This window comes from Pollicipes pollicipes, unplaced genomic scaffold (assembly GCF_011947565.3).
Source record: "Pollicipes pollicipes isolate AB1234 unplaced genomic scaffold, Ppol_2.1 Scaffold_4295;HRSCAF=5057_pilon_pilon_pilon, whole genome shotgun sequence".
Taxonomy (NCBI): domain Eukaryota; kingdom Metazoa; phylum Arthropoda; class Thecostraca; order Pollicipedomorpha; family Pollicipedidae; genus Pollicipes; species Pollicipes pollicipes.
Genome location: NW_023596461.1, coordinates 25,730,296 through 25,747,833, shown reverse-complemented (window position 1 = coordinate 25,747,833; position 17,538 = coordinate 25,730,296). Strand labels below are relative to the sequence as shown.

The 17,538-nt window shown below is 51.3% G+C and overlaps 1 protein-coding gene across 1 annotated transcript; it reads left to right on the top strand.

The window, feature by feature from the left end:
- Nucleotides 1-2,154: 2,154 nt before the first annotated feature.
- Nucleotides 2,155-14,341, top strand: LOC119097351 (1,2-dihydroxy-3-keto-5-methylthiopentene dioxygenase-like). The gene is given in 5 exon segments (XM_037220398.1): nucleotides 2,155-2,181; nucleotides 2,362-2,481; nucleotides 8,201-8,221; nucleotides 8,223-8,381; nucleotides 13,633-14,341. Coding segments are annotated over 5 exon segments (453 nt in total). The 3' UTR covers nucleotides 13,759-14,341.
- Nucleotides 14,342-17,538: the final 3,197 nt, after the last annotated feature.

The following is a 17,538-nucleotide window of genomic DNA, read 5'->3' as shown; positions in this document are numbered from 1 at the left end:
AAGATGTCATCTTTCCAACCTAGCTTTTCTGGATTTCAATGTCTGGTGAGTTCCAGCTCTCATGATATTGTTATGCCTCTGATAGCTCTACCAGAGACATGCGGACGCAAATTTAAGTATGACGGGGCATTTAGCATAGAGACGTGACAAATGTGCAACAAAAATGATGTGTTGTATGTCACTTCAAACGCAACTCCTATAAGTTCGCCAATACCATTTCCGTACCTCCATCAATCACGCAATGATGGTGTGTGGGAAAGCTTGGAACAGATGTTGCATAAATATACGAAGGTCCTCTTGCAGCGGATATGATTATAGAGGCATGGCGCTGACTGATTTGTGGGCATATCTTGGCGGAAAATGTTCTTTCAAATATTTTGGCAGAGGATTTTGCTCTATGCATGCTTGATTAAAAACGACCGCTGATTCCGTATTAATAAGGTTTCTGTTACCTCGTTGTAGGTTCCGAGCTTTCAACTTGGCAGTATAAATAGAATTAATGGGGCTTTACGTCTCACCGACTGCCAGGGTCATTTCGAGACGGTAACTTTGCAGTGTCGTTAAGGTGAAAGATTGCTCGTACAAGTCGCTCATATTCGTCGATGTCTGTACGCTGGAAGTTCCTTTTCGGGGCTGTGATGGACGAACGTGTTGTAAAGTTGAAGGTGTTGTGATAGGCTCCCCGCTTGGACTTTTATTCGCCAATTTTTTACGGACCATGAAGAAGTCGACGTTATACATTGTGATGACAAAAGACCTGATGTTATTGTCGTTATGGGGACGGTATCGCTGTGCAGATAGGGGATACTGAGCGACTGGAGCCGCTCAAAAACGCACTTGAAGAGCGCTTTGGCTTAAACTGACAAGATAACTAAGCATAGATAACGTAATACCCTTTCTTGACGCGACTGTTAATGGCCGAGGACAGCGATTTAGTACGACTGTATGCAAGAAGTAGACTTACAACGGGTGTTTCTTAAGCGCTGACAGTGAATGTTCCCAATGCTTCAGAATTAGCGTCATAAGATCATTTCTTAAGCATGCATTTAAGCATTGTTCTGATGGGACAAGAATACGTTCAGAATGCTACGAATAAGCTAATCTCGATGAACAACGCTCTTTTTCAATTCTGATGTTGAAAATGAAATACAATGACACATGACGACACATTTTGGCAATAACCAAGACAAGATTCACAATAAACCATTCCCACGACTTGCCCAAAACAAATGACATCCGTTTACAAACAAGACGAAAAAGATACACGGAGGGAATCATCTCCCGACACGCTTAAGGTAAGAGCGATCACAGAATAGACATTGTCATTGGTTATCGCAACACACCCTTCTCATGAAGAAATCAGCCCACGAACTAGATAAGCTGAATTTGTAAGCTTCTTTCCATACATTCCCTTGGGCGTAATCGCGACTCTCACCATGTCTGATAATGCTTATACGCGACGGGACACCTCCAGAGCACATGTGACGCGAACATTATAAGACATCACCATAACTGACGGACAACATTGACATCCTTCAGATATGCGATGTCAGAAGACGCGTTCAAATTTGGGAAAGCGTGACTAGCTAATGCTCTCCAGCCCATAAATACACACTTACTGCACAACTCTTCAGCTATGAAGTGTTGGCCGATGGCTACTGTACATGTGATTGTGGTTTTGTGTCATTGCAGTGTTCCTTTTACGGATGTCTTTTATGCGCACGCAAGTAAACATAGGAATATTTGCCTTCTCCGTCCTAAAAGATTTTCTGAAGATATCAATGCGCATATTTCGTCCTTAAAAAATCTCATAGCTTTTCACTTGTGCACTTTATTTCTCTGCCGATGAGATGAGGCCTGAAACGTTAGAATATCCAGATATCGACACATATGTAAATCAGTTTATGCGAACAATCTTTTACCTAAACGACACCGCAAAGTCGAAAGCCCGGAACCTCGAAAATGCATCTAGAACCTTATTGATGCGGAATCAGCGGTCGTTTTTGAGCAACGTGTAATGTGATCGGTGGTTTTATAATTCGCAAACTGTTATGTTGCTATGGGTGTCACAGCATCTCACATAATGAGCACCTCAACAACAACTCACTCGTCAGGCCGCTTGGGTGAAACGTGCTTGCTTGATGCTGCCAGGCGATGGCAGGCGGGCTGGCGGCGCGCTCAGTATGTGACTGGAGTGACTGGCAGGGCTGCGCAGGCGCGCCCTCACGCCCCGATCAGGAGGCTCAGCGGGACCCGGCTCTAACTGGAGGTCGCCGGGGCGAACAAAAGAAGAAAAAAGACCCTCCGGCCTCAGCGCCGCGGTCATCCGGTGCGACTGCTACGTGCTGTGTCGCCCCGCAGGTGGGGGATGAGGACGTCGAGGGCTCGCCTCTGGTGGAGAAGATCCGTGCCGAGCGAGGTTACAACTACAAGGACGTCATCACCGTCTCCCCCGGGCCGATGGACAACTTCGAGGCGAAGGTGAGACAGGCCCCTGAGCTGGAGTCTCGATTTGTCCCACTGCCTCGTATTCCGCCGACGCTCAATTAGGTGGTTTCCTTGTTTGGGACGGAGATGACTGTGTTTATTGTTTTTAGCGGACCCACAGCTGCGTTATGTTCGTCCGGTGTGAAGGCCATCTTCCCGACCCTCCACGGTTGACCAAGGTTATATGGGTTTACGGAAGGTTGGAGACGAGTTATTGGTGTCACGGATATAATAATTGATTGGAGTATCGTCCTCGACTGGTGTGACAAACATGCCTCACCTGGTCCTGCTCCTCGGTCATCCACCGACGAAAGAGTCGTCTGCGGAATTAGCCGCGGTGCACCCAGATATATCTCCTGCTCTGCACCGTTTTAGTGATGGATTTTATGTTTTCTCCGCCGTCCATTTTTGGTCGGTTGTCTTGAGGCTGTCGACATTACCAGATGCTGGTGGTGACCATTTCCCAATATGACTGGGGATAAATGCAGGACAGCCAGGCGGCAGGCGTCATTGCCGTAATCTGCGTCAAGCTGCCTGACACAGATTCACCGGGCGAGCAGTGCAGATCGTAATGCAGTCGACCGTGGGCGCCAATGCGACATAGCTCAAAAAGCAAGTGACATCCACAGTGATTGGGGCTGTGAGGTCCTGCGTTCCCACGACGTCGCCGAAGCCGCGCGGGGTCCCTGGCCCCGGGTGGCCGGAAGAACGCAGGGCGGCACTTTTGAAACGAAGGCCGGCGTTCGAGGTTTTTGGTCGCTGCGCAACTACAGACAACCTGATGGCGCATGAAAAGGGCATAGCATATGCAAGAATACTAAACGCGAGGCAAAACCGCAAAAACCGCTCATGGAGTATGCGAATCTCATCTCATATGTGAATGGCTTAAATCGTCAAACAACGCCCGCCTGCAGTGTGCCGGCGAGTCAGATGCGTCCCCGGCCGGCAGGGTCCTGAAGTCGCCTTTCACGTGGGTGGTGGGATGATGTCGCTACTTACAGAGAGGTGAAGACGAATCTACAATTGCTGGCATGTGCTATACTAAGAGTTGGTTGGAACAGTGCAACGTTCAACTGCTTTCTTGTGCTTTATATGGTTTCCGTTTTTCAGGCTCCGATCGCCGTTGCGAGGGAATCCTGCCCAAGTTCAGGTGTTCCTCGCTCCAGTCATTTCCATTTCCTATTCCGATGTATTCCTCATTCACGGGCTTGACATAACGGTTCGTTGAATATCTGAAAGTCGCATAAACTGCTGCTAACTTGTCAGTGCCACATAAACCCCTGTCTCGTGAGTGCCGTCCTGGGTGAGCTTCATGGTCGAGTGGAGATAATAAAAATAGATGATGTATTTTCGTGGGGCGGCTGTGGTTCATACACCTATGGTATCTTCCATCCATCGGGCGTATCATTTGGGCTTTAAGCTCGTGTTCGTCATATCCGCCTGCTCGAATTCGTGCATGGAAATTATCCACTCGGGAAGCGCCATGTTGCTACCTATGCAGTTCCAACCGGCTGCAACGTATAGGCGGCAGTTCTATCACCTGTCAAGGTATTCCCAATTACAAGGTACCGGAGGGCTTGAGTCCTGTTTTAGCTCGGATGTGGACATGCCCACTTGTAGTTCATTTTTCCTGCCTGTTTTGATAATCATCAAAGTTGCGCAGCAACATGGAAATGTTCTGTTGTTCTGTCAGCTCGGTTCAACTAATATTGATACTTCGGTTCTGTCAGCAGCATGGAAGTATGCTGACAACTGGAGTGTTTCATATAATTCAGTTCTGTTCTCGAAGTACTATGCTCGGTTCACTGCACTGTTCACAAATGTTACATCAAGCTGGCGTCCCGGCACAAACTGTATTAGGGCTACTCAATTGGCCGCGGCCACGTCACCGAGCCCCCCCCCCCCCGGCGATCAGTGATCACGTGACCAGACCGCTGCTCCGTTCACCGGCACCCCTTACATCTCAGCAAGAACCGGCAACACAAATACGAAATATTGGAATGGGTGCAGGCCTCTGACTCTAACGATTTCTCTTTTGCAACACCGGGGTCATATCATACACTGGGTGAATGTCAATCAAGGATGTGAATAATGCAACGGCAGCTAATACGGATCATATTCATAATGGTTTGGATATTTAAGGCGCTTAAACTGTGTCTATATATCTTGCTGTGATGGATACTTTTGTCTAATAATTTTGTGAACAATGACAATTGATTTTTAAATATAATTAATTTTTTCTCCAACCGGCCGCGTTTTGAAGAATATTCAGTTGTCTAGCATTCCTTTCTTGTTCCCGTCATTGAAAGCAGGGTTTCAATAGGATGCATTTAGCATCTTTTGAAACACGATTCGTTTTTCCATCCATTCAATCCGTGTGGCTTGAAATTCCAAATTCCAATCCGGTCTCAATCCGGATGTTTCCTAAATTTTCTGGTCCGGTCCGGTCTAATACACCTGGCGAATCCATCTTCTATCCATGTAATTTATCCAATCTGTTAACTGTTCTATTGGGCACGCATGAGCTGGCAAAACGAACCATGCAACTCTAAAGGAAGCATATCGTTTGACCACACACTTGACACTCTTGCCCACACACTATCGCTCGACCCCATCGACATGTTATGAAGGAACGCAGCATGAACGATATGTAAAACCACACGGCCATGAAGGAAGACACACAGAGTAGCTGTTACGTACATAAAAGCGTTTATCCTCCAGGATCGCAGGTGGTTTTCACATGCGCCTCCTTGGTCCTCACAAATCACTGGCAGATGCGCGCCTGAGCCGTCCGGCCGGCTCGGGCGGAGCGGCCGGACCTCCTCCGACGATACGTGTCGACACGGTCCGGCCGTGTCCGACACGGTCACTGACACGGGCTCTCCCACACCGTCTGAACGGCAACGAGACGGGCCGGAGCCGACCGCGGCCGTGCGTCGGGTCACGTCCAGCTAGCGACGTAGCGGCGTGCGGCGCCGGTAGAACTTCATGCCGGCCAGCGCCTCGGGCGACAGGAAGTCCGTTGGGTCCAGGTAGCCGGCGGGCAGCGGGCGGCGTGGCGGCTGAGGCTCGTCCTCGGCCGGCCCGAACTCGCCGGCCACCTCCGGCTCGGGCGCGTCCAGACCAGCGCCGGCCAGCGCGGCCGGCTCACGCCGTCGCTCCGCCGGCATCTCGCTGCCCGCGCTCCACCGCCACCAGACGCAGACGCCGGCGTAGGCCCACAGGCCGACCAGCAGCAGCGGCCAGGCGAACACGAACAGCACCAGGCTGCAGCACGCCTGGTAGGGGCCACGTCAGCACGCGGCAGCGCCAGCAGCCACGCGTGCACAACGAACTCGACGAACGGCCGGAGTATGATGGAAGCCTGCACAGCGACGCAGTGCAGGAACGCGAATCCTAAGGAGACCATGCCTGCGCCGGGAGGGGCGTGTCGACGACCACCGGAGCACGTCACCGGGGTGGTCCGCCTGCTCACCGTCCGCCATGGCTGGGGCGCGGTGACCAGGTCACTAGGACGACCGCCGTGGCGGCCGACGGGCGCGGCGCTGCGCCGGGACGACGTCGCCTGCTCGTGCACCAGACGTTTCACCGACCGGCGCCGACCCCCCGCCTGCGCACCTCGAAGCCAGTGCCGGCGGGCGGGCCGCTGCTCTTCGGTCGCGTGAAGATGGCCGGGCACGATCTCCCCATCACAGCCCGCGGCGCACCGGGCCAGCGGCCGCGCCTCCACCTACGGCCGGCGTGCGGATAGCGTGGGCCACGTGACCACAACGCGGGTTCAAAGGTCACGGCGGCCGCGCACTTCGCCGGCCGCCAGCGGGGTCGGAGTGTTTACCTCCGGGGCGATGCAGCTGTGGGTCCGGCGGTGACCTTGGCAGCGGTCGTCAGCTGGCCTGACGTCACAGACAACGACTGACACGGCGTAGGTTGAATGAATCGGCAACGAAGCCTTGAGGTCCCAGCACAGTTCATATGCTGACCAGCGAGCACAACATTGAGCCTTGTTACCCAGAGCGTGAGTTATATTCATAAAAGTGACGTCATGGTTTAGAAACGGGTTTTTTGATGTAGAAAACAGTCTTCTCGGCCCATTTATTCCTCTAGCTCAATTATGGGGGCCTCCATGATCTGAATTTTTGTTAGTTTGTTGTCTACGGGGAGCTGTAATGCCTGAAAGTGTCGGGAGAAAAAGGGGCTTCCTGACAATTTGGAGGGGCGGAAAACATACTTTTGGCTGCTCCCCCCTGCAGCGGTGTTCCTGGCGGTGGCACGTAGTTTTGGTTGTGGGGGATGAGGGTGGGTTTAGCCATCGGTGCTGTTTGCTCCGGAGCTTATCACTTGATGCTCATTCCCAAATTTTGGGTACATTATGTCATAACATTTGCCAACTTCACTGCTTTGCTTGTACCCTCAGCTGTTACGGTTTTAGCTGCCGTTGGGAGCAAACGCGATTCTTAAATCGGTGGGGTGACGTAGTGTTCGTAGGCGCACTGCTATTGGCGACAAACATTTGCTTCTATGGGTCGGTCCAAATCACGTTACGATAGACGGTAAGCTGGAGAAGTTCAAACGATGCAGAAGTTAGACAGGCATGCTGCATTGTCACAACAGTTGTACCAGACTTCTCAAGTAGAGGAACGAGTAGAGTACGGCAATTTCGGAATAGGGCTGTGATAATAAAACGCTACAGAGCTGAATATGGGTCGGTGATTTGAAAATGTTTTAAGCAGACGTGAAAATCGCCTCCGGAAGTCGGTAGCGAGGACATTCAGCATCTCTAGGTACCCCGGGTCATAGCTCAGTTTAACCGTGTTTGCGTTCCACGCCTCGATTTTGCACCACCTTGTTTGGGAAAGGCTTTTTGATCACGACGTTCCAAGGAAGTAGACCTTTTGATGAACAACTAGCATACAGACGGGATTATAATTGGAAGCGTTGTGGAGCACATTTGACGGACTGAACGTGCCCGCAGTTTTGGACATAACTTGAGCACTTGCCGCTGTCGCTGTCACTGATGGTATTTGCGGGGGAAGGTTGGCCAATGTGATTTTGCACTTCCGAAACAATCTTGGAACTGAGCATATTCCATGTTACGCATGGATGGAGGGAAGGATGGATGGGAGCATAACCAAAGTGCTAGACAGCGTAACGCCACGCTCAAGTGTGGTTACGAATTACCCTAATCCTTTAAATGCTTTGACGCGTCGTTGTCCCATGTCGTTGGATTCCTGTCATAACAAGAAACACACACGTATTTGTTTCACGCCTTTAGCTGGGTAAGGGGCAGACGGACGTCATGCTTAGGTAGCCCAGCGTTAGATAACCCAGCGTAACCAGTGCGGAATCGTGGGGCTGAAACGGCCACAAATGCAGCTCGTTATTTGTAGGACGGCCCCGTTAAGTTTACTTAGACTAGTGAAATGATTAGATGTACACTGGTTCTGTATGCCTGAGATCGAGAGACATCTTCTGTGTGCATACATTACTATCACACACATGGGCGTACCATGTGTATGACATGGCTCCGCATGGTGCTTCAGTGTTCTCGTGCCGGCACACTGCGTATCTCAGATCCAGATGCGTGTCACGCAGCTCCCAGGCAGTGGGCAGCGCTCTCCTCCGCGTTTGCTCCGTGCCTGCCTCAGGTGAAGATGTGTGCAACGTGGCTTTCGGCGACGCTAGCGCGCTATCACTGGCTCCCTCCCCGCCCCAGATCAAGATGTTCTTCGAGGAGACACCTGCACGCCGACGAGAGAGATCCGCCTGGTGCTGGAAGGCTCGGCTACTTCGACGTGCGGGACCGGCACGACCGCTGGGTGCGCGTGCTGGTGGAGCGGGGTGACCTGCTGGTGCTACCGGCCGGTATCTACCACCGCTTCACCTGCGACGACAAGGTGGGCATGCTGGTGGAGCGGGGTGACCGGCTGGTGCTGCCGGCCGGCATCTACCACCGCTTCACCTGCGACGACAAGGTGGGCATGCTGGTGGAGCGGGGCGACCTGCTGGTGCTGCCTGCCGGCATCTACCACCGCTTCACCTGCGACGACAAGGTGGGCGTGCTGGTGGAGCGGGGTGACCTGCTGGTGCTGCCGGCCGGCATCTACCACCGCTTCACCTGCGACGACAAGGTGGGCGTGCTGTAGGCGCCTCATCTGGATGTAATTTCCACTTCTGTCTGCTCTTTGTACCGCTAAAACCAGCATAAGCTGGCGGAAGCTTAGAGTGCCATAGTTGCATCTTTTATCAAGTATAGCATGTCATTGTTGTCACCGCTGTCCTAGCCAAGTGATGAGGAAAACGAGTAATTCAACGGAATGGTTAATTGCGTAAAAGTACAGGCATGACGAAGGAATGGTAGCTCAAATGATAGCGCCTTAATTTAGGTGAATTAGAAATGTTTCTCAAGTAAAGGGAATTGGTGAAATGAAATATGTAATGTCAGGCCCTGCTGACTTGCGAATTGGTCAGTTTTGGGAACTCTGTGCTTGTGCCTTTGTTACCCTGAGTATTTTCTGTTCTATTATGTGCTGCACACCTTTAATGCCATTACTCATATGTATTTTTGAGTTGGGTCTAGTGGTTACCATCGTTTGAATGTTAGACATTCAATGAGCTTAAACGTTTGCAGAGAACAGTAATTTGCGTTATTCTCTCACGATGTCGTATCGAGAAGTTAAAAGGAACCAGCTGCATTTTAGCTCCCTAATCTTAAAACGTGCTGTTTAACCTGTTAAATTGCCTAGACAGTCCCGCCCACGAACTAACGGGGTCCTGCAGATACTAAAACGCCCGACAGCAGGTATGGTGAATGGGAATATTTTCTGGTGGATCGAGGCGATAACAGATGTGAGAGCCATCCCTTGTTACCATGAAGATAATGCCAGAACCCAAGCCAACTAAGGTGAGCTGGCTAAGTGACTGAAACGCTCTCGCAGCCAAGTTTATCGGTTTGCGAACATGTGGAAGGTGCGACTTTTGTGGCAATTTAAGTTGCGGAGTCCCACTTGCGTACGAAATACATTGAAATTATACCTTGAAAAACAGAATGGTTGGCCATGTATCTGCTCTGCAGGTGGCACAGGCAGGGGGGGGGGCACAGGGAGCACGTCCTCCCCCCCCCCTCCTGTTAGGTTCCAAGGGGCCCGAATGATCCTTGAGACCGACTTTTAAGGGTCCAAATGCCAGCCGGAGATCGTATGCAGGAGCCCTTGGCCAGTAGGGCCTTGCACCCTAATACCAGCCCGAGGGCCGTTTTCGCCGACCGGGATCTCCTGAGTCGATAAGGGCTTAATGCCGATCAGACGCTACCACACAGTCGGCTCCAGCCCGAGGGCCTAGTTCCCAAGCAGGGAAAAATCCAACCCACAGCGTCTGTCAAGCCCACAGTGCCTAACAGGGCGCCCCATGTTGGCAAGGGGCCCCGATTCGGTCAGAGGCAGTGTTCGAGGACGCCCGAATAGAACCTGGAGAGAGGGTGCCGGTAGTGTAGTGGTAAACGCGTCTGCGTTAACCACTGCGCGTCTGGGAAACCAGAGGCACGGGGTTCGATTCCACGCGGTGACCGCCCTTCCTTCCAAGGTGAGAGGCAGGCGACGCCATATAGCCTCAGCAGCTGAGTGGCGTCATAAAGCCCCAATGACAGAACCTGGAGGAGCCCATCGGGACCGACAATCAAGGACAGTTGGGGACCGAAGGGCACGAATGGCTGGCATGCGTCTTCTTTAGGATCCCGGCCTGCGGACAGGCCCTCAGATGACAACCAGAGGGCCCTTTGCCCCGGTTAGGGACCGCCCTGAGTCGATATGGGCCCATATGTGGGTCAGACACCACCAGAAACCACTCAGTCGGCTCCGCGTCGATATGGGCCATTTCATGGGGGTCCACTTCCCGGGGGGTCCATTTCCCAAGCACCAGCAAGGCGGGGCCCGCGATTTGCATTGGCCCGAGTGCCTGAAACAATGAGGGCATCGGCCAGGGGCCCGCAGCGCTTAGCAAGGGGTCCGGTGTCAGCAAGTGGCACCGAGTCGTCGCCAGGAAGTTGCGTTGGTCGAGCCCTCTGATAACGAAAGGAAATCGGGAACGTATGATGTGCAGTTCACGTTGAGACAATGGAAGGACCCTGTGCCTGTCAGGAGCCTCAGTAGCGATCTGTGTGCCCGCCAGCAAAAGGGCCGTCAAGGCGAACTGAAGTTAATGTGTCAATTATTAAGTCACCTGTTGCGATCAGGGGTCTTGCTACGTCTGTGAAGATTCCTGCGTCGATCCGGGGCAACCGCGCGAGTCAGAAGGCCTATCGTGTCAAGGAGGGAGTTCAATGTGATACGATAGACCCTTCTACGGGCCTCCGGACCGGTTAGGGGACATCGCCCCCTGTGTCACCAGAATGGGGGCTAGAAAGCACCCCGCGCTGGGACGGAATGGCCCTTCAGCCTGACCGGGGACGATACGGCCCCCTTATGTTCTCTCAATGGGCGCCGTCGTCTGAAACGTAACGGGCTTAAGTGTTGAAGATGGGTCGAGATGAGATTCCAAAAATGGAAAGGACCAATACATGTTGGCCTGAGAACGTGCATTCTTTTGTGGAATTAACTAGTGAAACGAACTACATCGAACAAGTTTGAGCCCGCGCGCTTGCAATCTTTGAGCAGGAACAGCGACGGCCGGGGTTACGGTTCCCGTAAAACCGAACGACGTTGGCCACTGCGAGTGACATCAGGCGGCGGGCGCTTGTGCGCGCGAGAGCGACCGCCGTAAAATCATGCTTCCGAGAGTTTGGTTTCAAATAACTACGTACCGTTTACGGTTTGGACTTGATCGTACCAGCGGGCACCTCCTTTCGAATTTTGAGATTGTCCTCTGGATGTTACAGCAACACTAAAATAGAGGTTCTACCTGCACTGCTCCAGTTCCACCACCAGATTTTCGTCCGCCCGTTATCCGCCACCAGTGTTAGCCAAGGGGCCGACGCCGAGCAGCTCATGGAGACTGTACCCTAGGGCTTCGAGGTTTTTGTTGTTAAGATTTTCGAGCGTGCATGTTTTACACTGCGTTACATCATGTTTCTCACGAATCGATTCTGACTAAATGTTGACTTTTTCAGGCAAACATGGGTTGGTCTCATTAATGCAAGTTATTGACCCATTTTTGTCCACAATTTACATTCACAAGGTCCTCAGTATCTCTGTAGGACCCAGATCGAAATTCTGGTAAAACTTGTGAGTTCTATCGGTTAGGAAGAGTCGAGTGAACCATTGTTAAATGAAGAACGCCGGTGATTTATTCCATGTAGTTGTCTGACGCCTGATTTCTTCAACTTTTCCTTTTACTTCAAATGCAGACACATGTTATCTCGCCAGAGCTTTTTGCTTCTATTCCAGTTGTATAAGGAAACGTAGTAAACAAACAAAGAATACCATGCCCCTCTTTAAGAATTGGGTCATATCAGGCAGCTGTTTAGGGGGAAGGCGCCTTCCACCGTCAGGGGACCCTCTCTCAACCTCGTGCGCCTCACATTGCCAAGGCTCTGGCTGCGACCCTGCTGCTCTGCCTGATTATGTCAGTCAAAGAAATGGATGAATTTGTAATTATTTACCGTTTGGTAGTCATGACCGACGTTTAACTCAAAGCGGTCGGTGTTTTGACTCGATAGTGGTCACAATAAATAAGTCCGTGAAGCTGGGTATTTTGCATGCCCCGAGCGTCCGCTGGGCAGGCTACAGTATCTCGTTACGGAGAGCGGCTTCGGAAACGCGGCATGCCTCCAATCATCAGGGCTCCTATGGGTCGGACAGTTTTGAGATTCGATACTGATTTGTAATCAGCATGTTCACGTGCATCGTTAGGTCTTCGGTATCTTCTGCGCGAGGGAGCCGGGCCGTGACGTAGACGAGGTCTGGGCCCGGTTTGCATTCGTGTAACTGAAGAATTAAAAATGTTACCTTTGCAGTGCTTATTGGATAGGGACGCGAAATCAAGGTAGTAGTGCAATGTTGAAGTTTTTCTCCCCACGTGTGAGGGCTCAAAAGATATTGCACAATTTTGTATGAAGCCGTGATCCTTGTTGCTGAAAATTGCGTAAATCTGCGATTAGTGGCTGGAAATATTGCCGGCTTCTAGAAAGTGGGAAAGCGGGCAATATGGGCTGAGCCACTGAATCTCGAACTTTGTTCACAGTTCAACAGCTGACCCCACTCGTCAAAACATGTTTTTTACACCATCACCGAACATCGTGTTCAAATGTGGGTAGTGATGCGTTTGGAATGGATGCATACATTCCAGGTACCATATATACATTGCCCGGAAATCTAAGACTGGTTGTGAAAGGCAGCCTTTTCGGATGGAGAAAATGCAGGCCATTAAAGTGGTATGAAGCGGGCGTTTTCGGCATTATTCTTCTCCCAAATTTGGGGATTTCTTCAACCTGGTGTCGGTGTGGAAGCAGAGTATTTCTTGAAAGTGTGACACACGGAATCCAATGTCAAACTGAAGCGTGTAACAGAAAGTGTCGAATGGTTAATTTTCAGGTGAAAGGAATAGTTAGTTCTTCAAAAGCTATGATCCGTGTGAGAAATTTAGACGTACTAATTAACTGGGTCGGCAAATGCTGTTTTTTTTTGGGGGGGGGTGAAAGACGAAATGGGCGAAAGCCTTTGGGTAAAAAAACGTGAAATGAGTATGGAATAAATATTAAAAATTATTCTTAGAGAATTAAGATCCAATAATGAAATGAGAAATTGAAAATTTGAAATAACAATTAAAATCCGACAAAAGACGCGAAACGATACGTGAGGCGGCCTCTTTGTTTCTTTTTAGTTCTAGACGCTCTTGCACGGCGCAGTTTCTTTTTTATCTCCAGACGGTCCCGTACGACGCATTTTCCTGTTTATCTCCAGACGATCTCGCACGGTGCAGTTTCTTTTTTATCTCCAGTCGGTCCCGTACGGCGCATTCTCTTGTTTATCTCCAGACGATCTCGCACGGCGCAGTTTCTTTTTTATCTCCAGACGGTTCCGTACGGCGTAGTTGCTTTTTTATCTCCAGACGGTCCCGCGTGGCGCCGCGTCGGCATCCGTACCCAAACCCCAGAGGCGTGGCCGGGCTGGACCGCACCGATGACTGACCTTCAGCGCCCCGGCCCTTTTCCAGGATTACATCAAAGCGTGCCGCCTGTTCTGCGGCGTGCCGGTGTGGAAGGCGCACAACCGCAGCCCGGAGACGGAGGCCATGCCGGAGCGCGGCTCGTACGTGCAGCAGCTGCACGGCACCGCCTGAGCCAGCCGGGCCGGCCCGAGCGACGGCCGCCGCCGTCGTCTGCCCAGCGGCACCACGCGCTCCGGCCGAGGCGGCCGCGCCGGAGCCTACAACAGCTGTCTCATCAACATGCATTGATTTATGTACGCCCTGTAATCTGTCGAGACGGTAATGTGCATGCGTCGTAACTTGGGTAAAGGGGACTAAATTTGGAGCGGGCTGCGGTTGCGAAGCTGTCGAGTAGTCAGCAGTGCTGTCGTGTTTGCTGGCCGTGTCTGCGCGACACCAGCACGTGTCTAGGCCCGACCGGTATCTTGCAGACACGGTGGTAGCTGGTCGTTGGAGCCATCCTGCCGCCCTCGTTAATATGACGAGGTGGTGAGAACGGCGAAAAGCGAAAGGGAATTAACAGGGTGGGGCGACAGGGGTGAAGCCCGCCTCAGTATATGTGAGTGCCTTGTGGACGCTTTTACGTTGTATGATCCACTCCGATGGCGTCTGCGCTGCGGAAGTGGGTCCTAGAACCAAGCCGGCTTATTGTGCGTCGCTCCTCATGTTATCCATGGGTGTGTCATTTGGGAAATAGCATATTTTCTAACGGGAACAGTCTGTGGTGCGAACAGTCTGTGTGATTTGTTCTCTGAAACCGCAAGCGCTCCCAGGTCATTGGTCTCCCGGGGCTTTCGGGAGGACCCCGGAGACGGCAAATTGCTCAAGGCTGGTGAGGTTTCCGAGACGGTCCGAGGCCCTGCCCCGTCTTCAGCTTATCGCCGAGATAGCCGTGGGCCACAGTGCGACCAGCTGTCAGCTTCATAAAGCAAGGTGACAATTCTCTTTCGGTTTGCGGTAGTGCAGTTCGTGTTGATTGTTTTCAAATAAGACAGTTTTTTGTCATTCTTAAACACTGCACGCAGTTCTTACATGTTAAAGCGAGCAATGAATTGCACGCATTTTCAGCCTGTTTTCCCTCACCAATGCCCCTTGTTTTACAAACGTTTTGGCTATTCCAAGATTGGTAGGAGACGTAACCTCAAATATCACCGTCCAAATAGGACGTACAATATGCCGATATGCTGTTCAGTGATGGTCTTTTGACCAGGCATGCTTTGCCACACCAGACTTCAGAGCCTCAACTCGGGCAGTTGCCTTTCTTTGCTCCTCCAGCCTGACGGACAGAGGGCGACATGGCTCTGTTCTGTAGGACTGCCCCAGCTGTATGGTATGTCGTACATGCGGCTCTTCATTCGGTCCTTCAGGTGCCGATAGTCTTAACCTTGGCAAGTGTTCTCCGGAGCGCTGAGCAGCTTCTGAAGACGGTCCTAATTTTAAATTGTCTACAGACTCTTTTGATCTTATCTAACAAGCCGTTGTATGGCAGTGATACCGTTGCTGTCGCTTTTCCTTTAGCTGCCCTACGTTTCAACCACGCTCTTTGGACTTCCGGCCTAGGCAGCCCTTTGAGTACTCGTTCCTGCGAAACATCTCGGTAAAGTAGTTTATTTCTCTCTGTCTAGTTTCGCCATCATCACTGGTGGCATTTATACGATTTTGACCGACACTTGATGGTGGCTGGATAACTAACTGGTCGAAAACCCGTGTGCGCACTAACACACAAGACAATAACGATGATCCAAATAGTTATACGATCCGCGATCGAGATGTGCGACCAAGCGTAGAGCATGGGCGGGTTGATCGATGGCCATACACCCGCGCGCAACCGCTCTATTACGGCGACACAGTACGGATCGTGCGTATTTTCCCACAGACCGTTGACTCTGTCTTGCTTTTTATTTTGAAGCAGAAGGATAGAGCTTAAGTTCACTGTAGGTAACACGGCGGCTTTCAGAAGAAGACCGGCCCAGTTCACATGGCGGCTTTCGGGAGAAGACTGGCTCAGTTAACATGGGGGCTTTCGGAGAAAGACTGGCCCAGTTTACATGGTTGCTTCCGGAAGAAGACTGGCCCAGATAACATGGCGGCTTTCGGGAAAAGACTGGGCCAGTTAACATGGCGGCTTTCGAGAGAAGACTGGTCCAGTGAACATGGCGGTGTTCAAAAATAGACTGGCTGTCTACTTTTGAGTAGACAGCCAGTAGTAGAGAGAGAGAGGCAGACAGAGTGGAGAGAGAGAAAAAGGAACCGGGCGCGGACGGCAGAAGGCTGTTTGTTGGTGTGCGTTGGCATGGCTGTGAACATGATACCGACGCTACAGGCGGCGGCCCTCTCGGCCCGGCCGGCTGACTAAGCGTCAACGGATGGCATCAGAGATCGACGCCTACGCGTTGTTTGGATATTATGTTCTTGATTCTACCCTGGCGTCTTACGCTGTTGAGACATGAAAATGTTGGCGTCATACTGAACTTATTGACCCATTGGAAAAATCGAAATCTTGTTAATTTAACTCGACTGTCAATTAAAACCTTTCGCTTTCGCCTGAATCAGTTCAGATCGTCTTTGATCAACATGCTTTCGATGAATGGTTCATTTCCTGATCACCGTCTGGTCGAGCACTAACTGGTTCACACGGGGACGAGCTGACTTCGCTATCGGCGACGTAGGTTTTGTGACGGGTGTTCTCAGTGGACGTTGCAGCTTGTGAGCTGGGTTTCTACGCGTTCGCTAGATTAAGGCAACGAACATCTAGGTATCCAGAGGTTTCTGCCTTTCATTTACTGCTAAGACGGCAAGCATGTTCGTGTGCTCTTCAGATGGCGGATAGCGTTGCAATAACGTTTGCTTCTCTCTCACAGACAACTGAGAGCGCTATGGCTATGGCATTCCGTTTGCGTCTCAAATATGACTGAACCTGCGGCCCTGACACATGAATGTGGAAGGAGCGGGCCCCGCGTCCGGAAATCCAGTGATGGATCGGGGCCAATCTCGTGAACACGACCTTCCGGCCGCCAGGGCTAGATCGCGACGACATTTTGCCAGCTGACCGGTCAGTGCCACGCGCTAAGTCTGGCGACAGCTTGAATTGTCGCCGACAGGGTCTTTGCGCTCACGATAGTCCGAAAATTCCGACATTTACGGGCCCCTCTTACAAACCCGACAATAAAGATATAGACCATTGGCCAATGTGTACATACTAATATACGCATTAGCCAGCCGCGTAAGGGAACACTGAGCTTCTACATTCTGGCAAAACCCTAGAAACTCACCAAGAACGCTCTTTAGGTGAGGTAGTGGAACGACGCTGGTCCCACACTTGCGGAGAAAAAACAGGGAAATGCGGGAAAAACATAGGGAAGTGCAGATGATTTCGTCTTCCACGTCAGAGAAGGATAAACGAATGCAACTTTATCCCAACTTTTGCATCCTTTTTCAGATTTCGAATGTAACGGACGCTTTTCAGATTTTTGCTCCTAAGTTTTAGAGCAGCCTTGGATAATTTATACAAACAAACCTGTACCGATCATGAATAAGCACACATCCTGCCAAAGTAATGTGGGACCCTCGCGCTGAAGACGCTGCGTTTTCCGGTCGCGCTTTAACCTCGAGGCGAGCACGTCAAGTAAGTGGTGTCGGAAGACTACCTTCAGCACCCATCACCGAGACATAACGTATGAGCGTTCCACATGACGAAAACAAATCTTGTATTGAATCGATACAATGATAACATCGAGAGCCAGTTTTCCGTATTTCCCTGTCATCGGTGCCGCAAACACCTTGGTGTGCAGGGGTGCGTTGCGAAGCGATATCCAACCGTCATCACAGGCACCGCTCCACTGCGCGAACACCTCCAACTGCTACCATGATGAACGCCGCAAAAACACAGACAAATGCGGTGCAATGGGTCAC